This window comes from Podarcis tiliguerta, assembly GCF_965153285.1.
Source record: "Podarcis tiliguerta genome assembly, chromosome: 1".
Taxonomy (NCBI): Eukaryota; Metazoa; Chordata; class Lepidosauria; order Squamata; family Lacertidae; genus Podarcis; species Podarcis tiliguerta.
In genome coordinates, this window is record NC_139534.1 from 67,794,172 (window position 1) to 67,818,585 (window position 24,414).

The 24,414-nt window shown below is 40.1% G+C and overlaps 1 protein-coding gene and 1 long non-coding RNA gene across 3 annotated transcripts; one reads left to right on the forward strand and one right to left on the reverse strand.

Moving 5' to 3' along the window:
- The first annotated feature begins 126 nt into the window (after positions 1–126).
- On the forward strand, positions 127–8,001 carry LOC310665672. Of its 2 annotated transcripts, XR_014505548.1 has the most exons (4): positions 130–174; positions 1,604–1,792; positions 3,929–4,122; positions 5,640–8,001. It is a non-coding gene; the product is annotated as an uncharacterized lncRNA (long non-coding RNA). The 2 variants fall into 2 exon arrangements; XR_014505547.1 differs by lacking the exon at positions 1,604–1,792 and having other exon boundaries at positions 127–174.
- TMEM41B (transmembrane protein 41B) lies at positions 7,555–23,993 on the reverse strand. The gene is made up of 7 exons (XM_083410537.1): positions 23,525–23,993; positions 18,332–18,449; positions 16,382–16,510; positions 13,348–13,441; positions 11,297–11,401; positions 10,326–10,464; positions 7,555–8,869 (listed from the first exon to the last, which is right to left on the reverse strand). The coding sequence occupies exons 1-7, from the start codon at positions 23,640–23,642 to the stop codon at positions 8,700–8,702; spliced, it is 873 nt and encodes a 290-aa protein (XP_083266663.1). The 5' UTR covers positions 23,643–23,993; the 3' UTR covers positions 7,555–8,699.
- Positions 23,994–24,414: the final 421 nt, after the last annotated feature.

The window sequence follows — 24,414 nt, forward strand, 5'->3', positions numbered from 1 at the left end:
TTCTCCCTCCCCTTTTGAGTTGTTGTCCTCGTCGCCCCTTCTTCACTTTTAAACCCTGCTTCCTTTGTACCATATATCTGGAGGGAGAGGGAGCACAGTATAAAAGCATCATCATTATTAACAAATTCTCCTGGATTTGTGCCCATGTTGTTTGGCCGCATGGCAGAAAAGGAGGTTATAGTTATTATCACATTTTTCTTGATTGTTCCAAAGGTTTTGCATTCTTATTATTACTGTCCTCCTCCTTGGCCCACAGCAGGGATTGTTCCCAAATTGTTTTTTCGCGGAGAGAGCACAGTGCAAAGACAGAAACATGATTGTTATCTAATTTGAAATATGATTCTTAGTATAATTTTAACATAGCTACATTTAGGTAGTGTTAGGAAACTGGCCCCAAAAGAGTTGTACACAGGGCCTCGGCAGACCATGAATCTGCCAATAGTAATAGGAGGAAGACCAGGTCCAGGGGGCAGCTGTGGGCAGTAGATCAGCTAGGCTTGTTGCTTGGGGTCAAAGCATGCAGGTGGAGGGCAATACCACATAGTGTGGCAGATAATGTGGACAACATTTCCCCCTTCCCTCCTCCGAAAAGCAGCAGTTTTCTGCAAAGAATTAAACGGAAGCATAAGAAGCTGTTTACCATTAACTGATTGAAAATTAATTTTGCTTTCCAAACAGACCCTCCAAAAGCCGTTAAAATGTAGAACTCATTTGGAACTAATCAGGGTTGTGAGAATGGCAGGCAGAAAGTTCTATGCATAGCCCTATGCTGAAGTCTGCATTCACATGAGCACTATGCTTCCAGCTTACTCCACTCTAAAGTGCCCCTGCTGCTATATACTTCACGCTTTTTTCAACAGTAGCTGTGTGTTAAAACTGGCTGAATTGCTGCAGGAACATTCTGCACTTGTTCCAAGTATCCCATAGGGCCAGTATTAAAGAGATGGTACATGAGGCTCCTGGCAGCAGTCAACTGAAACAGATGCATAGAGTTACCATGGTAATTACCAGAGGAGTAGAATCAAATGCAGCAAACAAGAAAAGGGGACAAGGGCTAATGTTGCTGGATGCAAACGCAGAGATTCAGACTTCTGCTCTGCAACTCAAACAGGCCTTTTTGTCAGCCCAAGGGATAAGAGTTTTCTTGCTTTAGCGGGCAGGAGAGATGAGTACCGGTAAATTAAGGGACTGGTAGCAGTGAGGCAGAAGCCTTTATTGCTGCAAATCCTCTCAACAACTCATCCCAGCTCTTAGTTTCAGAATTTTAAATTTGGCTACCTTAACTATTAAAGTATTTCACATGTAACTTTCTTCAAAATGCTGTAAATACCAAGGGCTAAGTAAAAGCCTCAGCAGCTGGACATCATCCAACTCCCAGCAAGTAGAAAATCAGAACTTTATTAGTACAACACAATTAGCTACACTTTGGGATATTCATCCTGTGTTGTATGTGTATGTCAAAAATCTGTTGTAGCAAATGCTCACAGTACTCCAATATAATAAAACTAGTCATACAATGGCAGATTGTTTCAAGCCTTTGCTCTACATGACAATTGTTATTCAGGTTTTTCTCTACCGTTCTAATGTTTCTGATTTCAAATAGGAACAGATGCCATTTTACACCTAAATGCTACACACAAGAACAAGAAAATTCTCCTGGGTCATTCCTTTCCCAGCCAATTCTATTGCTTCATACTCTCTGCAGTCACTGCATTGATTTGCATTCTGAAGGTTACCTGAGACTTCTCACACATAAAAAAAGAGTACAAAATGTATTTGACTCAACATGCAGGTACACATGCAATAGTGTTACGAAAAGTTTTGTAATATTTGTATTGTGGAGAAAAGAGTGACGAGGGGTGAGTTTTCAATTACCCTTCTGAGTGTTTAATACAGATCGAGATATTCCATACAAAAGCTCACATGCAATAAAATAAAAAAACGTGGAAATTAGGAGGATACTCTAAGTTCAGTTTATTTAGCCTGGATCCAAAGAACCACACATCTAGCTCCATACAGGCAGGGGAACTTTGAACATGGATTTATTTAACAGTAGCCCCTGAAGCTGACAGAAGTTTCAAAAATATTCTGAGATATAACATGGGGGTCTGCTTTTCAAAGGGGTATAAAAGTGATATTTCAGTCTGAGTGCCCAACAGGGGTGTACCTAGGAGTGGCCTAAACTGAAGCGCAGGCCCAGGAGGGAGTGCAAAAATTGCAAAGAAAGGTGGAAAAAATGGTGATTGCCAAGGGTGCAAGGATGGGGCTGGGGTTGTCAATACAGCCCTTTACCAAGGCACAAAGAAAAGGGTGGGCACCAGTACAGCTCCTTGCCAAGGGCATAAGGGGGCCTAGGTATGCCTCTGGTGCCCAAGCGCCTTTTGTACAGTTAAAGCAGATGTTTCCCCCCCCCCAGCTAGTATACTAATCCATCAGGTAAGTCCACTGTTGTGTTGATAGTTTTATTAATAATGGGGAGGGGGCAAGAAAATGAACCCCCACATAAATTTAAAAACCAGATACCCACAAAAAGTATCTCAACACTTAGTGGCCTTGCCTAATTTAACATACACACACACGTGTGTGTGTGTGTTTGTGTGTGTTCTCAATCGCAGACCACCATTAAGGGTTAAATACGAATATTGTTCTACAATGTGGTGTTCGAGGCAGCTTTTATTTGATTGAATAGCACAGCATTTCCCATAAACACAGCAACTCCCTCCATCTCCATTTTTTATAGTTCCTTCCAGCTTTTCCCTTCTCCTGTTTCTACCCCTCCATTCTTTCATAGAATCATGGAATCATAGAATTGGTGGAGTTGGAAAGGACCCTATTGATTATTATCTTGATTCCCACCCCACCCCGGCTCATATATATTTAAATCATTTTATTAGATCAATTGCCTCTACACTTTATCTATATAATGTGTTGTTATTTACATCCATTTTCCCCTCTTTTTCTTCTTCCCTTTTTTTTTTTTTTTTTTGTTCTGTAATATGTTACTTGTCAATCATTTATTGCATTCCCTCACTGCTGCCCTTTCAAAACAGCTAATATTTAAGCAATTTCAAAGTGAACCTGAATGGATCAGAAGAAGGGCTTGCATGATCCATTATTTTGTCTTTTTAGATAATGGTTAAGAATATTAATAGGTGGCAAAGGAGGAGAATTTAGGTTATTTTTGTATTAAAACTGTTGTTGTTGTTTAGTCGTTTAGTCGTGTCTGACTCTTCGTGATCCCATGGACCAGAGCACGCCAGGCACTCCTGTCTTCCACTGCCTCTCGCAGTTTGGTCACTCATGTTTGTAGCTTCGAAGACACTATCCAACCATCTCGTCCTCTGTCGTCCCCTTCTCCTTGTGCCCTCAATCTTTCCCAACATCGGGGTCTTTTCTAAGGAGTCTTCTCTTCTCATGAGGTGGCCAAAGTATTGGAGCCTCAGCTTCATGATCTGTCCTTCCAGTGAGCACTCAGGGCTGATTTCCTTAAGAATGGATACGTTTGATCTTCTTGCAGTCCATGGGAACTTTTACACCCCCCCCAAAAAAAATCTTAGTACTATTGTTGAAATTGTTATTCATGATGCCATCATTGTTACACTCTTCTGCATCAAGTTCCTTAGGCATGTTTAGTGAAGCTTCACCTGTTCCTCCTTACCATAAGAGGCATGAAGGTATCCATTATACCAGCAGAAAGTTCGGATCATGCAAGGTGCTCAGTGGTCCAGTTTATGTTTATCTTTATTCTTTTTTTATTTTTAAAATTTCTCACTATTAAATTTTTTCTCCGCCCCCCTTTTCCCTTAGTTTTGTCTAGTCCTTCTTATGCTTTCTCTTCATCTTTTAAATTAGTTTTGTTAACAGTATTAACAGTTAACACATTAAGACTGAGGCAGTAAAACTAAGAATTGTACATTTGGCTGAACAGGATGAATGTCTTCAAGTTTCCTATATAGATATGAAGAGATGACTGATCTAAAGGCTATCATGTTGAATGTGAGGTGACTAGGAAACCCAATCAAATAGAAACACATTATCACATACATATAGCCGATGAGACTGCACATTGTTTTCATTTCAAAAAAAGATTGCTTTATCTGTTCCAAGTAGAAACATATAAAGGTAAGTACCGTTTTCTTACCCTACTCACAGTAACCAGTTTAACTGAAGTTTTTTCATGTCTAGTCTGTAGTCAGATTATATCTGTAGTGCTTAACTATTGATTTTCAGACCCAACAGAACATGCTGATTCTTACTCAGATTGCATGCTGTTTAAGGCTTTAAAGGTATTTTAAGCCTGCTCTCCCTCCCCCCCATGATTCTCCCTTAGCACTTTAATAAACATCTGACACACTGCATGCCTGTTGCCTGAAGTACAATTAGCATTTACATTGTATTACATTAATTCTACAATTCTACAAGACAAACTCTACCAGGAACAGGAAGGTGTTGACTTTATGGAATGCCCTCCCTTAGGAAGCCTGCCTAGGCTCAACACAATGTGCCATTTAGATGCCAAGTAGACCTGGGTGTTTAGAGACACATTTGATGGGGGCTAAGCAATGCTATTTTAGTTACACTTGAGCCCATACAAACCAGTTGTTGGAAACCACAGAAGGGAGTTGTGCTCAGCTCCTGCTTGTGTGCTTCCCACAGGCACCTGGCTGGCCACTGTGACAACAGTATTCAGGAGTAGATGTCCCACTGGCCTGATTAATCAGGCTCTTCTTATGTATGTTTGCCTGTTTTATGGTGTTGTCACCATCTTGATTTGTTATACTTAGTTGAAAAACAACGCTGATTTTTTAAAAAGCATTTTCACAAGACTTCCAGTGAGCGTAGTACTCTGCATTTGAAGAATTAGGTCACATACATTTAACTAAGCAGATGGAACTTCATCTTTGGGAAAGCTGCTTTCTGCATGGATATAAATCTCTCAACCATACTCAACATATAATTTTCTGCATCAGAATTTAATCAGTTTGAAAGAAGGGCATGATGTATACCACGTGCTACTACTGTTCATGCTGTTCTCTTGAGACAAATGGGAATCAAAATTAAAGAAATAAAACAAATACCGGTATTTGGGCAATTGTGAATGTTGCCCTGCACAAAAAACTGAACCCACATGTGGGAAGAATTGAGACCACAGAGAACTGTCTCCATTTATTAGGTTTCTATGAGGCATGTTATGTTCCCCAGTAAATACAAATAATGAAAATCTTACTGAAGTAATATGTAATTTGGATGATAAGACAAAATATACGAATGTTGCTTTTCCTCTTGCACCAAGCGGTGACAGAAGCCAGGAAGTCATAGTTAAACCATAGCTTTCTGTTATGTGCAAATCAAGTGCTACAGGTAATAGTGTCCAAATAAGCCAGGATATAGAAACCAGCTTTAAAACATGGCTTCATATTCTGCCATGGCTGGAAGCCATAAACTAGTTCCAGGTTGGACATAACAGCAATAGTTAACTGTGGTTTGCTGGCTTGTTTGCAGCTGCATTCAGATTCCTGAATCATGCGTGTATCTTAGCTTATTTAGCTGAGATTTTATTGTCCAAACACAGCCAATGTGTCTTATTAAATTCATCCCTTCTAACCCTTGCATCTCCCTGTTTTTCTCTTCCCAAGTAGCAAATAAAAAACAATAGCAAGGGAGCCAATCATAATGAAACAATGATCAGATAAAGCCTTACCAGAAGAAAGTGTCCAGGTGGCAGGAGAATACCGTTAGGGAGAAGGCCAAACAGATATCTCAGGATTCCAAAGGCAAGATGATGCAACCAAGATCTTCCGTTCTATTACCAACCATACCACAGAAGAGCTTCTTCAGAGGACCTCAGTGGACAAGAATTGTGTGGGATTTTTTGTTTATGTTCCACTGTGAAGAGCCATGTATGTTGACAATACAGCAATGATAAATGTGCAAAATAAAAATTTACTGTGCTTATGGAGCAAATTTCATAAGCAAAACTGTTCTATTTTCAGTTTATTACATAGAATTAAAACCATACAGCTCTGTAAAACCTAGGCTGTTACGTAGTGCAAAACGATGTCTGAAAACTTAATTCAACCAGTTCATTGTACTGTATCTTGAACAGCAAAGGCAGAATGAAGATTACCTCTTATGTTGTCTCAAATCAACAAGACACTACACAGTTTGGACCCGGCAGAGCAGGAGTATCAACTACACAAATCACCTGCCACAGTTTTACTAAGGTCAAAATGGTTCAGCATTATAATGTGGCATTTGTTGTGACAGGTGTACTTTTAGACATTTCTGAACCAACCTCTGAAAAAATCTAACCAGTAATAACAATATACCTAGTAAGATAGCATTTGGTTATGCCACTATACCATTTATTATGAGGTCAGGTCAACACTTTTTTAAAAATAGGCAAAAAGCAACAAAAACTGCATATGCAGAACATAAATGACGAAGTATATTAATGTATCTTCTGTGTTGTTGCATTTACACATAATACTGTATAAAATGATTCAATCCATATTATATTACAAAAGAACAAGGCTGCAGTAGTATATTCACATATACTCTTACATTTCAAAAGTTCCTCTGAAAAGTGGTGCTTTTCAGGATGAGAGGAAAGCTATTTTACAAGATTGCAGAAAAATATTAGAATGTTTTTATTCCTAATAACCCAATGCACTTGAGCGCTAAGTACCATGCAACTTCAAAAACAGACTTATGGGCAATTTCAACCATGTAAAGTAATCTCCACTTTTACCAGCTGAGTTTTAGAGTGTGCCCTTGTCTTGCTTTAAACTCAAAAAGGACACATTACAGCAAAGGTTACCCATTCCATTGCTTTCAATGGCGCTTGCAACTAGCTTTTAATGGATTGTACCGTTTTAGTGAATAACTATTTCTGCATTTCAAACAGCATAATTTTGCCTCTTGTACATCAGATTGCTTGCCAAACATCTATGGACCTCAGAGTCTTTCACTACTGGAACCATCATCCACCCACACCGCCAATGTCTACCTGTTCACCACTGCTTTTGAGCAATCACAGAAGAGACCTGTAACATTCTTCAGTCAATGCTTATCTGCTGAAGAGCTGCACAGCTCAAGGGAACTGCAAAGGGCCTTTGATTACAGACTGAAGAACACTGTGTACCTTAGATGAGTTGTGAACCAGGTAGGAGAATGCCATTTTGAGAGGGAAGGAGTGCCAACATATGGGAATGGAACAGGTACTATACGGTAGTTCTTCAGATTAGTGGGCATGTAGTACTTAACTGTCTACAGACTAAATTTGGCATACTAGCCTTGATTCAAAGGAGGACAGCAGAAGCTGGCAAGCACTGTAGTCTTCTTAGTTTGTAAGAACTGTAAAATGGCTAAAATTGTTTCGTAACAAAAATAACCGCACAGAGTAATCAGGCCTAGAGATGGACACACTTGAGTGGCATTCTGAACTAGAACAATATAATGAAGCCCAGAAACAGAAACAAAATACCCCTAGCAACAATAATTATTCAAGGAAAGGTATCATTACCTTGGGGAGTAAAAACCATAACAGAGCTCTTAAAATTTCAAAAATAAATTTAATCATCAGTTAGCCTTCCATCAAAACAGGGACACATCTTCCTAGCACGTCTATTTACAAGATGTACAATTTGTACATGATAACCTTAACCCAACGAAAGTATGCATGTAGGCATGGAGCTTCCTCATAGTGAGGCACTTACAAAATGTTTCAGCTGCAGGGGCATGAAAACCAATAAGGGATTCCGTGCCTGAAAGACCACTGTTTGGCCACTTGGAGCACCAATGGATCTTTACACCAGAGGTTATGCTATATGGCCATGCTGCATAAATAAAAACCTAGCAAACTTTATATACTTAATTAACTATAATGACAGATTGTTACTGCTTACTAACTGAAATTGATAATTCCTCAAAGTGTTTCCCACATTTTTGCATGCACTTATAAATGCATGCAAATAATTATTTTTGACAGCTGATTAATTAGTTTAATAAAATATTAGCAATTTTGGAAACAGCTGCCATCCATATGAAATACTGGCAAAATATATATATAAAAGTTAGCATTTTTCATGTGCCATGATAGATAAAAGTCTGATCAATCCCAAACCCAGCAAAAACATTCATATGACAGGAAAGTCACTCAATGTTTTTCAGTGTCTCCACAGTTGGCATGAAGCAAAATGAAACCCAGGAATTTCTGAAACACTGGTCAAAATATCTCTTCCTGCTCTCCCACAAGGAGCTCATTAATAAAGAATTCATACAATCCATTACCCACTGGGCTGTGGAAACAACTGTGCAGTCTATTACTTTTTCAGAATTATGAATGATGTTGCAAAGATGAGGGGTAAACAGGAATGAATTTATCACGTTAAGCCTACACAAACAAAATCAGATAAGGCATACATATACATACACATATGTATATGTATATTACATATATTACTGATTAGTTAGAATGAACAATGCTTTAAAAAAAGTATATGGTTCATCTTAATTTCTTCTGAAAGCAGTTATTTTGTCTTTGTGCCCCATAAATAAAACTCAGCAAGAAGTCCAGAAACATTTTTATCTCTTATAATTCTCTCCTTTCAAATTGTGAAAGATGCGATAGAAAAGTGACCATAGAAATAGTGCTGATCCTGAGATGAAATATGGGACATGAAGATCCAGGCTAATTCTCATTCAAACTTTTGTTTAAGTTTCTTCTGAAAAATAGCTGGCAGAATGGAGAGAATAGCTAGAATCATGAGAATGAAAACAGAGTTCCAGGAGACTGCTTCACCTGCTGTTGTAAGCTGGTAGAGCGTTGTTCCAGCTTTAATGGCTACAAAAGATGGTGGCGCAACACCTGGAAATAAAAAACAAAAAAATGGATCAGGGGGAAAAAATTAAACACAAAACAGCTGTGTATTTTTTTTTTTAATGTCACCAAATCTTATAGATGATTCAGAAGACATGAAGGAAGAACCTGTTCTCCCCCAACTTTGCAATTCTATGATTCTATTTTTAAAGCATTTTTATTTAGGTTACCACACTAAAGTATTATCTATATTCCAGCTTGTAACTAACATGTAAAAAGGTAAAGAGACCGCTGACCATTAGGTCCAGTCGTGACCAACTCTGGGGTTGCGGCGCCCATCTCGCTTTATTGGCCGAGGGAGAACCAGAGCAGCGCACGGAAAAGCCGTTTACCTTCCTGCCGGAACAGTACCTATTTATCTAATTGCACTTTGACGTGCTTTCGAACTGCTAGGTTGGCAGGAGCAGGGACTGAGCAATGGGAGCTCACCCCGTCACAAGGATTCGAACCGCCAACCTTCTGATCAGCAAGTCCTAGGCTCTGTGGTTTAACCCACAGCACCACCCGCGTCCCTAACTAAAACGTACAAGATGGTCTATACAATAAAATACCGATTATAAACCCCCCAATAACTAAAGCAATCAAGAATGAAAAACGGAGATTCCAAAACAACTAGCCTAAATAAAAATGTATTTGCTGCTTGCCTAAAAGCAGGCATTAATAAGCATGGGGTCGAGACAAAACCTTGTGGCATCCTGCAGGCCAAAAGCTATAGGCCAAATCAGTAGTCACCAAGGTCCACCTTCTGAAAGCTACAACCCAGAATTTCACTTCTGTCTGCTTCTGTGTCACTGGCACTTTGCCTTCTCTGCTTCTGTGACTCAGTTGACTAGCCCAACCAAGCCTTGCAGATTTAATAAGCCAGAGAAGCCAAGGATCCAAAGCGCCTATCATGGGTCTTGGTTCTCCAGATAACTTTTTCACAACTTCAGGTTGCGCAAGTTGAAAGGTATTCAATACAAAGTGAACAGTCAGGAGCCCTGTGTGATCACTGGCACTGATTCAGAAATAACCATAGCATCCACCCTGTAGTGGATGCTAGCAACTTTACCTGAAAAGCTTCTTGCAAAGCCGTCACCATCCCCCTGCTGGCCAGACTGCAACAGGCCTTTTTACTATTCTGAACAGATCCAATGAGCAGACAAAACAATGGTGGTGATGTAGGATTTCTTCACCACAATCATGCCACAGAGTAGGCTCAAAAATGGAATGTATCCTATGATAGGTATGTAGAATTTCAGCTCATTTTTATTTAGCTGTGAAATTTACAGCCTGCATTCCTTAACAACTAAAAATAAATAAAGCACTAAAATAAGAATATGCAAAAACAGTTATTCAAAATTTATACAACTGCCCAAGGGATGGGGCTGTGTCCTAATGAAGCATGCAGAAAGGAAAATAGTGTCACATTTAGCAAATCTTTAATATTAATCTGAATTCTTACCTAGAAAAGTACCAATAAAAAATACTTTCAATGGTACATTTATTACAGGAGATGTTATATTGATAAACCAATTAGGAAGGAAAGGAGTTATTCTCAAAAATATTATGTAGTTAATGAGGTGTTCTCTGTGTCGTTCAACCTGTTGGGATATAAAAATTCCAAATTAAAATAATCCTATTTTAGAAATATAACAGCAATCTTAATTGCATAATCATTCCCTCTATTTCCAAAGTTTACTTGCGAGTGCTGGTCTTCACATAGCTAAAATGGAACCATTCACACACAGGAGGGAGAAAGCAGCAAGTTTGGTTGAACCCCCAAGGTTCACAGAATTACAAGAAGAAGGCCCAGAAAGCAGCTGAGAGTTTCCGGGCTTGAGGGTACAGACATAACAGCCAACTAGCAACTCATTTCATTGTCAACAAAGAGAACCTGTGGTTGACATATTGCCAAATCCCCATATTTGCTATTACTTTTGGGAAAGTAGGGGTGGAAAAAGTTATGCTACAACTGGTTTCAAGTTGACTTGCTTGAAACTAACATTAACCAGTGTTTGTCAAATCAGACGACACACGAACGGTATGCAAGCCCAAAATTTACTTCTAGACTCATTCCTGTCACACTGAACTATGGTTTAGCATGAAATCCAGGTTGTGACCAGGAGTGGGGGGAAATGGATACAGTGGTACCTTGGTTCTCGAACCTGATCCGTTCCATTTGAAAACCAAGGCACAGCTTTTAATTGGCTGCAGGAACTTCCTGCACTCAAGCGGAAGCCACGTCGGAAGTTCAGCTTCCAAAAAATGTTCACAACCCAGAACACTTCCTTCTGGGCTTGCGGCATTTGGGAGCCGATTTGTTCAGGAGCCAAACCGTTCGAGTACCAAGGTACCACTGTATTTGTGTAATTCCTATCCTCTTATACTTAAATGTAAGCTTTTAGGACAGATGTTCCACCAGAGTGACTTTACCTGCTGTGACCATTTCACGGCTTTCTCTGTTAAATATCTATAAACAACAGGTCTTCCAACTAAATAGGACAGCATATAACAGAAAGAGGCCCCAAGTCCAGAGCACTGCAAATGAATGGAAAATGAGACTCTCATATATTCATCCTTCACATGATTAACATGCAATGGGGTTTCAAATAATCAATGTAGTTAAGCATTTATCTATACATTCAATATTACTCTCTCTTAGTTAGAACTGTATCACCTCAGACCACCTATAGGCGACTGCTTTGTTAGTACTCCCCTTTATGTTAAAAAGAAAATCTTTCATGCAGAAAACTAGCATATCTGAGAGAAAACTAGTCTAGAAACTCTCTTACCATGTATGAGTTGTCTGTATGATTCTGCTGAACACACACTTCAACTCTAGTACAAGAAGCTTCAAAATAGTAGTAACTACAGAAAAGTCTTTTTAAACTGATTTGAATTGGACTTTTATTATACAAGGGTGTTCGTGTGTCTGCATCTGGGGCCATCTGTTGTTACAAGTGACTAGCTGTCCACAACACGGTACACTGAGGCCACCATTTCCAAATTGCCTTCACATAGCGTTTTGCAAATGACCCTAACCATAACGCCCTTCCTTTTTCCAAAGAAGTTGTTTCAAGTCTTGGAAAGGGATGTACATCACACCCTAATTAATTCATTTAAATTGGTTTCCAGTTGCTCACTTTTATAGCCACCAGAGAAGAAATGGGTGGAATTGAACACTGCACTATTACAAACATTCTGTCTGCACAAGCATATTAGCTTGCTAATATGATATGAGAACACGGGAATTAAGGGGTAAGCCCTGCTGCAGAAGCAGGATGTGTTATGTGAATCCCACCCAATGTTTCTGTTTTACTCAGAGTAAACCCATTGAAATTAACGGACCTAATTTAGTCACTTTCAGTAATTTCATCGGGTCTACTCCAGGCTAAACTTAGTTGAATACTATCTAGTAAAATTATTATTTTGCTATCACTTATTCAACTTTGTCCATTAGAAAGTACTCCTTTCTGAGAGCTGATTCATCACTACCACCCCTTATGTCAAAAGCAAATTTCAGCTGCCCCAGGAGGGCAAGATTTAGTATACTGTCCTCACTAGTAAATGCTACATTTCTATTAACTATTCTCTTTCTTTGTTAACGTTAAAATTCAGTGGAGGAAAAGCCAGTCCTACTTTACAGAAAACAATTATTGCTATTGGGCACTGATTTAACAGAGCCAGCTGAATATATTTAAAATATTCTTACCCTATCTTCTAATCAGTGCACCCAACTGCTCAGAGTAGACACAATGAAATTAATGTACGTGTTTAACTTGGCTCCATTCATTTCAGTGGGTCTCCTCTGAATATGACTAACATTGGATACAACCTGAGGACACCTTTTCAAATCCAATAAAAAAGATAAATACACAAGTGATTGTGTACAGAAGCAGAACAATTCTTCTCTCCTTACAGATGTGGGCTCCACCGGGAAGGGAAGTTTGGGTTTTCTCTCCCCACCAATGACCCCAATCAAGATGCCCCCTGCACCTCAATTAGGCTTAAGGGAGAAGTTCCCGTTGGCACCCACTGCAGCATAACAGAAAGGTTAAATTAAACTTCTCCTTATGCTGCAGTCTCACAGCACACCAGGGAAGAGACACTTGCAATTAAATGGGGAAAATCTATTTAGAGTAAGTAATGTGTATTTTGGCCCTGAGGCAAACCTCTGCCAGCAGGTTTTTAGGTTGCTTTCAACATTCTTTCTGTGTCTATTTCTAGGTTGTTTTTCAGTTATATTACTATTTTGTTTGTTACTGTCTTATTGTAAACAGCTTTGAACTTCCTAAGAAAGTAATAGCTAAACATTTAATAGCTAAACATTTAATTAATAAGAACTCCCCTGTTCATTACTTCAATTGTTAAATATTAAAAGGTTAGGCCTGTACTATTCACATCATCTGCTGCTGCACTAAATAGCAAATACCTTAAACAAATATTTTGAAGAAAAGCATTCTGTATTTGTAATTAATACTTACCAAACAAACAAGAAATAGAGCTAGAGGGAAAGGGTAGAGAAATCCTGAAAGTATACTCAGAAATATTGATCCAGGAATAGCAAAGGTTTGCAAACTGGATGGTAGGTTTAGTTAAGGACAACATTACTTCGCTGTTTTGAACATGCAGAGTATACTAATGCATGTTTACTCAGAAGTTAGGTCTGACTGTTTTTAATAAAACTTTCTCCAAGGTACATAGGATTACAACCTTAAAAATTTAAAACCAATACAATTTAAAATAATTTATATATCAAAAGTATTGCCAATGAAAACAATTTAAAAGATGGTTTAATATTTGAAATTTTTTGAAACTCAAAAAATTAGAATATCGTGGAAAAGTTCATTTATTTCAGTAATTCAACTTAAAAGGTAAAACTAATATATGAGATAGACTCATGACATGCAAAGTGAGATATGTCAAGCCTTTATTTGTTATAATTGTGATGATTATGGTGTACAGCTGATGAAAACCCCAAATTAACAATCTCAGAAAATTAGAATATTGTGAAAAGGTGCAGTAGCTATTCAATCCATAACACTGGCAATGGGTTCCCGAGCCTTTAAATGGTCTCTCAGTCTGGTTTAGTAGGAAGCACAATCATGGGGAAGGCTGCTGACCTGACAGTTATGCAGAAAGCCATCATTGAGACCCTCCATAAGGAGGGAAAGCCTCAAAAGCCAATTGCAGAAGAACTTGGATGTTCCCAAAGTGCTGTATCGAAGCACATTAATGGAAAGTTATGCAGAAGGGGAAAGTGTGGAAGAAAAAGGTGCACAAGCATCAGGGATGACTGCAGCCTGGAGAGGATTGTCAGGAAAAGACCATTCAAACGTGTTGGGGACTTTCACAATCGTTGTTTTGTAAACACAAGCATTCCAGCTTGCCAGATGGAAAAATCTCCCCTCTCCTCTGCGTGTGTTTCTGCAGCATCCTCTGACATGCTCTCCCTTCCCCACAGTCAATTGGGGGGGGGGGTCCACAGGGGGAAGAGAGGGGAAAGCCCCAATGTATTAGCAGGACTTGTGCTGGTACCTGGCTCTCAGTCAAATCTGAAACATTCATTCTGCAATGTATAGAACAGACTATTATTATTATTTACTGAATTTATATACAGTGGTGCCCCGCAAGACGAATGCCTCGCAAGACGGAAATCCCACTAGACGAAAGGGTTTTCCGTTTTTCAATGCACTTCGCAGGACGAATTTCTCTATGGGCTTGCTTCGCAAGACGAAAATGTCTTGCGATTCTTGCAAATTTTTTTCGCTCCCCACCCCCTTTTTCTAAGGCGCTAAGCTGCTAATAGCCTTTTAGCAGCTAATCCGCTAATCCCTTAAGCCTTTAATAGCCGCTAATAGCCGCTAAACCGCTAATAGGGTTGCTTCGCAAGACGAAAAAACCGCTAGACGAAGAGACTCGCGGAACGGATTCTTTTCGTCTTGTGAGGCACCACTGTACTGCCTTATACCTGGAGGTGTCATGGTGGTTCACAGACTATGATGTTCTACTAACTTAGATACCAATAAAGGTTCACATTGGTGTTTTTTTTTTAAAAAAACTGTGGTGTTTCTAACCTTTATTGGGTCCCAGGGCAGGAATATAATAAATGAATCTCAGCTTTACCTCTGTGTAGGCTGCTTACTGTAAGTTCTGTGAACCAAACTCTTACATAACATAATTTTGTACTATGAAGTACTATTCAATGGTACCATTAAATAGCCTTGTTTACAGCTGCTAAAAGTTGTTCACATAGCACTAACGAAGCATGCCTCAAACAACTTTTAAATAGCTAAGTGAATCAAAGACTCATTTCTATCCAAGTGTTGTTAACAACCTAGCAATAGCAAATTAGCATATTCTATCCCCACAGGGTGAATAACCACCAATAAAAATAAAGCTGCTTGTTTTAACAGGTTGCCTATGCGTTAAGAATTTTTTTTAACAACTTCACAGCACAAAAATATTCCTTTATGCAAATAAGTCAAGTCTTCCTAAATGTTCTTAACCCCTTTGACTTCCGATGTAGTTTTCACATCTTAAAAATACAGGATTAAACCAAGTTAGGTTGCTTCTTAAAATCGGTTTCAAAAGTTCCTTCAATTATTGATTACTAATGTTCTGTTAAAATTGATAAATCTCTCCCACTTGAAATGGAAAAAAGCAGACTTGGAGAATCTGTGACCTTCGGGAAGTTGCTGGACTCACTCATCCAGCCAGCATGGCTAATGGTTAGGAACATCACAAGTTGTGGTCTAACATCTGGAAGACCACAGGTTCCCCTTTCATGGAATAAATCAAGCCAGGGTAATGCAGGATAATCCCTGCTCAGATTCCAAAGGCAGTGGCATTCTCTCTGCTTTCGTTATCGTCTAGGATTAATTGATTCAACTCACAGGAGTGTTATTAAGGATGAAATCACCTTATTCCATAAATCATTTTATAGTTTCAAAACAAAGTAATTTGCAAAGGAAACCTATCTTCACTTAGATGTAGCTTCCATTGCCTACAATGAAGCATATTCTTTAGTAAGTACTGTATATTTAGGAATGCAGCCTTGGCTTCTTGAATTTAATCCCCCAACAATACAATGTACTCCATTTTTCTTTTTTTCTACCTTTCTGGTCCAATCTTACATGTGAAAATTCTGAAATAAACATGTTCAATGCTGAAGTGGGGAAAGGGCCTTTTTATACAAACCAATGAAAACCACACACTGTTAACTACCAGCAGTTCTATATTGAAAGATGCCAAGTACGGTCACACAAATTCTTAATGGCTCTTAAAGTTATTCCCCACATTTCATTTGTTCAAAAGCCCCCACCCCATGGATCCTTTCAGGAGGTACAGGGGATGGGTACCTTTTCTTCTATGAACTTCCATCTATTCACTTATCTTCGGACCCAATCCATGTAATCAAGAGGGTCCATCACCACCACACAGAAAAAAGAGCCTGGAAACTACTTCATGTCATATTCCAGAAAGCCACAGCTATGTGTATTTTTCAAATAAGGATACAAAACATAAGTAGCAAAATAGGCCACTAAGACTTGTACATAGAAGTTGTCCTTGTATTTAGAGAGAACTTTTCCTAAGGCTTTGGCATCATCCATGTCTCTGGGAACCTTTATACATTCTCTCTCCTCTCTGTAGGGGAAAAAGAAATCAGATGAAGTTACCAGCATAAACAGCAGATGCTTGCCCCAAACAGCAGGGATACTAATGGCACTGTGACATAATGTATCATGCACTCTTAAGATTTAATGTAAAATACTAATTACACTGTTTGACTTATTGGATTTTGTAATACATACAGGCAGCTTTAAACTACTACTTGATGTTATTCTGTAACCTGTTGAAGTATCAAAGGTACTACATCAAAACATCAGTTGTTCAGAAATTACTAGACAGTTTGATATTATCAAAACCTTTGCCTCCGCTCCAGCAATTATTAATCAAAGTCAATGTTCAAAGCAAGGCCACACATCGTATTCAACATAATATTCAGGCACAACTCAATAACTTTTAATACAAGCAGATGGAACACATGTTCTATGCTTTAGGAGAGAAGAGTAAGTGTTTGTGGTGTTTAGACTTTTTATCCACTTCGCTTTCAAACTGGACAGAACATTCCTTCAGAGATAGAGAAGGGCTTCAATAGATAACACATCTACAGAGAATACCCCAAATCTCTGCATCTTTGGAAGCAAGTAATTCCTTTCAAATACCTGTAGATATTATTTTTTGGGAAACGCTTGGGTGATTCTTAGCAGAACATACAAAGAAGCTCTATGGCCACATCTACACTACAAATGTAAGCTACTTCCACACAGTGCTTGGAATTCCCCAGGTGCCAGGTGTGTTTTGCTACTGGAGCTGGTCCAGTTGTGACTACGTGGAGATTTCTGGGTGACAGGTTGGTGATTGCTATCTGCACCGAGTCTGCTGACTTGTGCACAGCAAAAGACATGCATCTTGTGCTTCTGTATTGCCCTGTGAATCATGGAGCCATTGCTGGTCATCTTAGTCCTCCATCATCACAGACCACAATTTAAAAACCTCTGGCTTAGTCCATAGTTAATACCATTTTCATTTCCACTGTGTTTCTCCTTCTTGCATCCTGGGACAAGTGAACTGTTGTAAGAGCAAGCTACAGTCAAGCAATGTAGTTGATATCATAGAATCATAGGATTATAGCATTGAAAGAGACCCCAAGGACAATCAGGCAAATCCCTAGCTAACAGATATTCCATTGCGGCAACCGTAACCTAGGTTTAAGGTGCCATTTAGCACTTAGCTTATATATCTGAGTTTTTAACACTGCTTCCACATCAGTTAAACAGTAACAGCTAACTATCACAAATCTTTGAAACAGCAGTGCTCAGCATAATCAGAAATCTACAATTCCAGAGTTTGTTTGGTTTTTTGGAGAGGGGAGCTCCAATAGTTAAAAACTACTTTGAACCCAGTATCGTAACAGCTTTTTGTAGTGTGAATGTGCAGAGAAATGAGCATTTGTCCAAGTTTTGTCTGATGACATAATTTTGAATTGGACAGCTCAGCTCTGCCAGACATTAACAGGTGGTTAGTTTAACCTCTAATCTCAGAATATACAACTATCCACCTGGGAAATTTATACACTGTGACATATTAAAACTAAGATTGGGGCTAACCAGCAATATGAAGTGTTTTGATATAGTAGTACAACAAGCTTCCATAATGTATTGTCTGAACAAAAAATATTTGTCAGTAATCTTTAAATGGTTATGTCAAATTTCTGACAGGAATGAGCCAGGTAGCGTACCTTGTGGCTTACTGGTAAATTTTGATATCAAAACTAGACATTTATACACATGGTTCCTTTCTGAAAACTCAATGAACTGTGTCCTTCACTTCTGAGTTCTATAGGTTTGTAAGGTTCTTTAGGTACATTTGCTGGAAACAAAGCAAATTTTTTGTCATACTTACTCACTCAGCTGTGGAAAGTTTTTATATACCAGAAACATAACAGATGCAGCTATTAAGAAGATGGACAATAATATGAGAAGGGACATTCGTGCAGATCCACCTTCTTTATGGGCCTTTCCTGAAATGGAACAAAAATATAATTAATTCATGAGTTCTTACAAATCATATTTGAGGGGTTGAATTGAGGAAGGGCACTTAGACTTCACCCCTTCATGGATCACTGCCTTGCCGTGGTGAAGGGGCTTGAACAACTCAGAGAAGCTATGAGCTATGCCGTGCAGGGCCACCCAAGATGGACAGGTCATGGTGGAGAGTTTTGACCAAACGTGATCCACCTGGAGGAGGAACCGGCAAGCCACTCCAGTATCCCTGCCAAGAAAACTTCATGGACAAAGACAACAGGCATATAAAAGTTATGACGCTGGAAGATGAGCCCCTCAGGTCGGAAGGCATCCAACATGCTACTGAGGAAGAGCGGAGGACAAGTACAAGTAGATTCAGAGCTGATGAAGTGGCTGAGCCAAAGCCGAAAGGACGCTCAGTTGTGGATATGCCTGGAAGCGAAAGGAAAGTCCAATGCTGTAAAGAAAAATATTGCATAGGAACCTGGAATGTTAGACCCATGAACCTTGGTAAGTTGGATGTGGTCAAAAATGAGATGGCAAGAATAAATATTGACATCCTGGGCATCAGTGAACTAAAATGGACGGGAATGGGTGAATTCAGTTTGGATGACCATCATATCTATTACTGTGGGCAAGAATCCCGTAAAAGAAATGGAGTTTGACAAGGTAACTAGAGCTCACTCAAGTCTACTTCCCTAGCTTACTTTAGTGATAATAATCAAGCAATAAGTTCATCTTTTTTTAAATTTGCTTCTACTGATGGATAAAGGAAGCATGCCCATGACCAATTTGCCTGAAACAACTATTTCACTCAGGCAGGCAACTGTGTGAGACTGCTGCTACATAGTAAACTGGCTAGATCATCCACCCTGCTTATCTGTCAAGAATAATAATAATCCCAGAGTGTTTATTACAATTGGTGGTGCCATGATTATGCAATGTGTACTGAATATTCCCTCTTGTGATGTTACATGGTTATGAGCTGGCAGGAGGAGTACAGAGATGATGAAACTGCCACATAAGTATGAAAATCGTATGATGTGCCATAACAAGTGTTCTGAATATAGCAATTTGCCTTGAAGTTACTACACTTGTGTAGCATGCTTTCATAAAGCCTCATATGTCCTAACAGAAGGCACACCATCTGCACAGCTACACCTGAAGTTTCATTACTCCTCTTAAAATCAGTGCCTCTGAGGAAGAATCTGTATAAAATCATTACTGTCAGCAGAAAGAAAGATAATTGTTTAGTAGCAGTTAAAATTCACATTTCTTACAGCAGCAAATGTACACTCTGGGTGTCACACTGCTATTCCAGCAAGCCAACATCACAAATCATGGCATTGTATCTGTGATGCAGGCAGCTATGCCTACAGGTAATTGTATGAATGTGCATTCATGTTAGGTCTGAAATAAGCACACAACCCACAAAGACATATGAAATTTTAAAATGCCAAACTCAACAAGGGTTTTGAGAAGATAAGTTGATAACCATTTTTACCTGAATTTTTTTCTGCCATTACATTTTTTTTCAGCTCTTGAAATTATGCTCATTTTAAAAGTTCAATTTCCACATTACATGCCAAATTCTAACAACTGCTATTGCATTGGAGGCTAAACAAAGCTTACAAGCTTCCAATGCATTACACTTTTAAATTTTACTTTGATTAGAGTGCTTTTTGCACAGGGAGTATATCATGATTCAATTTGGAACAAATTCTATTGCAAATAAATTCAAAAAAATCATTAGGACCACTCAAGTGACATTATATGCACAGAACTGAGAGTTAACATTTAACTGCACTCAATCATCTCAAGTACAGTAGATATCTGTAATTACAACTTCAATTTGGCAAAGGCACTTCAATTACTATTCCAACATAAAAAATGGTTCAATATAAAAATGATACTGAACATTATTTTGATGCACTGTTGTGATAAGCCCAGATAAGAATTATGTTAAAACTAAAATGTACTGTATACCTTAATTTTAAAGTCCTTGTGACAAAGCCAACTTTTTTAATGTCTTTGACACAAGTAATTTCACTTACAGGAGTTTGCCACAGCCAGTTAAGAGTCAGAGTAAGAACACGTAATCATAAAGTAGCATTTACTGTACTTCCTCTATTCCTTACCCACATATATCTAAACCGGATAACATAGCAAATTTATAGAATAGGCTTTAAAATTCGAAGTGCAGCAACTCTGAATAACTATGTCAAGTTCTGAAATAACAATGATTTCCAAAGCATCTAATTAATGTGGCTACAACAATGTTGCCATGCCAGCTTAGACCAATTACATGTTTAAATACTCTGCTCTTTCAGGCTGTAAATGTCAAAATGTCCTTACTTGTACCAAGCTACTAGGGTTCCCAATTTTAAAAGGCAAAAGACAGGACTGGTTACCCAGGGTAAAATTTGAAGTGCCACAAGACCATCATCTTAGGGAACCTAAGTACATGTGGGTCTGGTCAGTCTGTGGATGGTAATCCCCTCAAAACCACACATGTGCTGCCTTGGGTTCCAAGACACAAGAATGGCAGGCTATAGCTAATGGGGCCTCCTGCTGCTGCCACGCCGCCAGAGCCCGATTTCTGTTCTCGTCCTGAAGCAAAGTTCTTAACCTGAAGCACTATTTCTGGGTTAGTGGAGTCTGTAACCTGAAGCGTATGTAACCTGAAGGTACCAGTGTACTAAAATGGTCTGTATCCAACCTATGAATTCAATGTATCATTTCTGCTTTCCCGAGAGAATGATATCCCATGTGCTGTTCTGGGGGATCCTTCAACCCTCTGGAACAGATCTGGGGAGGGTGCAGACGGAGGAGATGGCATAAGTCCTCTTGCACTAGTGGGAATAGTTGCACTGGCTTCCACTAGCAAACCAAGTTAGTTGAATACAGCCGTATGGTTTCCTTCACCCCCTCAAATAAATGTAGTTACCCCAGTTTTGTATTTAACCACTCACCTGGTTTCCACTGCCAACCAGGAACTCAACACAGATGGGTGAGTGGATTAGCAAAGAAAATCAGAGTACTTGTTTCTCTTTTGCCAACCTGTATAGCACCCATTCTGGCTAAAAGAAAGGGGCTTCACTTCCTCTGCAGCCACCACAGAAATACAGTGGACTGGCGAAGAAGAAACAGAAAACTCAAGTTTTTCCATTGTCAGGCTGTTGTGTTACTAGCGTACAATGAGTAGGACCTCTCTTAATAAAAAAAGCAGGCAAGTAAGAAACTTGGGAGGCTAGGAATAGGCTCAGTCCTTTCTGAGAAGCCCTGCACGAACAGTATCTTATGTGTTAAAACTAATGCCATCATTAGCAGTGTTCCCATCTAAAATGTAACCTGACAGAAAAGCATGAGAAAGATGTTAGGAGACCTGTCTATCTGAAGACATGAAAGTTATGTCAAATATGGCAAAGGGAACATTTCACACACAAAAACATGCTTCACTAATACGCTGGGAGAAAAATGTTTTCGGAGAGAAGCATTTTCTCACTTGTGAGCAGTTTGCTCTGCCTTCCCGCAGTTCAACTTTACCCTGTATCAGTAAAATGAATTTTCACTCAGAACCAGTAACGACACACTAGGTCATCACAAGGTTATTCTAATAAAACAACTTCTCTTTCCAAGCTCACTCCCACAAAACACAACACATAATCCTACTTCATTTTCAACTATCAGCCTCTATTCCAGGTGGGAAATGTATGCTTGTGGAAGGTGGGAAATCTCCCAGAAGCGTCTTTCATACAGCCTAGAGGAAACAACTTAATCCCATCAAGAACAATTAGACATCCTTCCAAATAAGTCTACAGAGATTGCAAGTGTATAGTGAAAGACACCTCAGATTTGGGATATGCATTCAACATATGTTCCCAAGGAATCTTTGCTGAAGAGGCTAGACATACCCCACCACTGATAACTGTCTGGCAGGCATCACATATGACATTGCAGACATCCCTTTCTAATTCAATCACAACTACTGTGCCAATTTTATTCAAATGAAGGTTTGGAAAGACTTGCAAGAAGTTCTTCACTATTGTCTCTAAGACCTTAAGAATCAATGGGACCTGTCATAACCTCACAGCTGGAACTATACACGGAAGTCCCACTGTGAATATTTGAATACAACAGCTGAAAGTTAATGCATTTTTTGTACTCAACTCCTGAACTACATTTCTTACTCCACACCACTTTCCTAGGCCCCTAACAACTGGTTTTCTTCAAGCATAATGCTCATCATTAGTATTTATCATATTAAAAGCACTTCTTGTTATAGGAAATCTGTTCTCAGAAGAACAATGGCTATGATTCAAACCCTGAAGCCACCACAGTGCATGAAGCTAAACTGGTCTTTAAGTGGTCAGTGTCCAGAGGGGTGACTGCTTGGGAACCTTGGGTTCCAGGAGTAAATAAATACATAAAGCAGGCTAACAGCAACTTGTCCGATAGGAATGAACACAACTTTATGGCTGAATGCCACAGGCCACCCACAATATCCCAATTGCCCAACATCACCTTCAGAGATTTATGACTAATGAGTCTTGAACCTAAATTATCTGCTTTGAGGTCCAACGTGGAAGAACTGCCCCACATCACGCCATATGGGCCTCCACACCCATGAGAGCACAGCAAACTTCCCAAGTAGGGCTCCTGACAGGCCTCGGGCCCCCCAGAACTTGTTTTCAAAAGGTCTCGACTTAAAAGGCTTAATAAATGCGTCCCTTTGAGCATCTGCAGAGTGCCCAAGAAAACCGAGAACCGGCCAGCCACGGATTATGTGGGAAGACTGTTCAGTTCGGGATCTAGGCGAATTTGAACCCCGGCACTTCTTCTTTTGTGGCATTAAACGCTGCTTCGGAGCATGTGCATTTTCCCTCTGAGTCACCCTCCTCCTTCCTCTTCTTCCTCCTCCTCTCCCTTCCCGCGTCTCCTATCCTTCATTCTCCAGTGACCCCGGAACACCTCCAGGCAGACCGCCGGCTTGGTTCCAGCGTCCCCCCGCCCCAATCCATCCATCCATGAATCTCTCACGCGTTCGCCTCCTGCCGCTTCTGCTTCCCACCTGCAAGCAGCTCCTGATGCCTTTCCAAGGCAGCCTCCGCCTCCTTCGCTGCCGCCGCCGCCTCTTCCTTCTCCGACGTCCTCCCGGACCCTCGCTGGCTCGTGCCCGGCTGCGCCATGGTACCCCCTTCGGTGACGCCACCAGCCCCTTCGCCGGCCGGCAACACACAGGCCCGGCTCAGCCTCCGCCGGCGCCAAGAACCGCGAGAGGAGGCGGGATCGGCCGCAGCCCTCCCCTCAGCGCCGACACCGCCCGCTCGCCGGCTCCGTAGGCCGCAGGCGCGGACTCTGTGATTCCGCCCCGCCCGCAGAGGCTCCCCCGCCGCCCTTCTGCCAACACCTTTGCTCTTGGGTTCCTGGAAGGGCTGCCCACGTTTTCTAGTAAATACCGTGGAAGTCGGTTCTTTCTCCAAAAGACGCCGATTCAGAAGGAACGCAGTGGTTCCACCATGGGCGTAGGCAGGATGGGGGGGGGGCAGAACCTCAGTTTGCTATGGATTTTTATGGATTTGGGGGCGGGGGGGGCGGGGAGAAGGGCAGCTGCGCCCATGGGTTCCACCCAGGGTCGGATTTAGGTTTGATGAGGCCCTAAGCTACTGAAGATAATGGGGGCCTTTATATGTCCAGCTGTCCTTTGTCAGCAACAAATTGTGCTGTTTTTGTGTTGAATATATGCTATAGGTCCATATACAACACAAAATACTGTTGCTGTATGTAGGTTTTATTTTATTTTTCCCTTATATTTTGGAAATGTACATCCAGGTGTATTTTTTCTTTACATTTTTTTTGTGACCCCCAAGAGAGTGGGGCCCTAAGCTATAGCTTGTTTAGTTTATACATAAATCCAGTACTGGTTCCACCGAGTAGAAGCGCTGCGGGACATTTCACTAA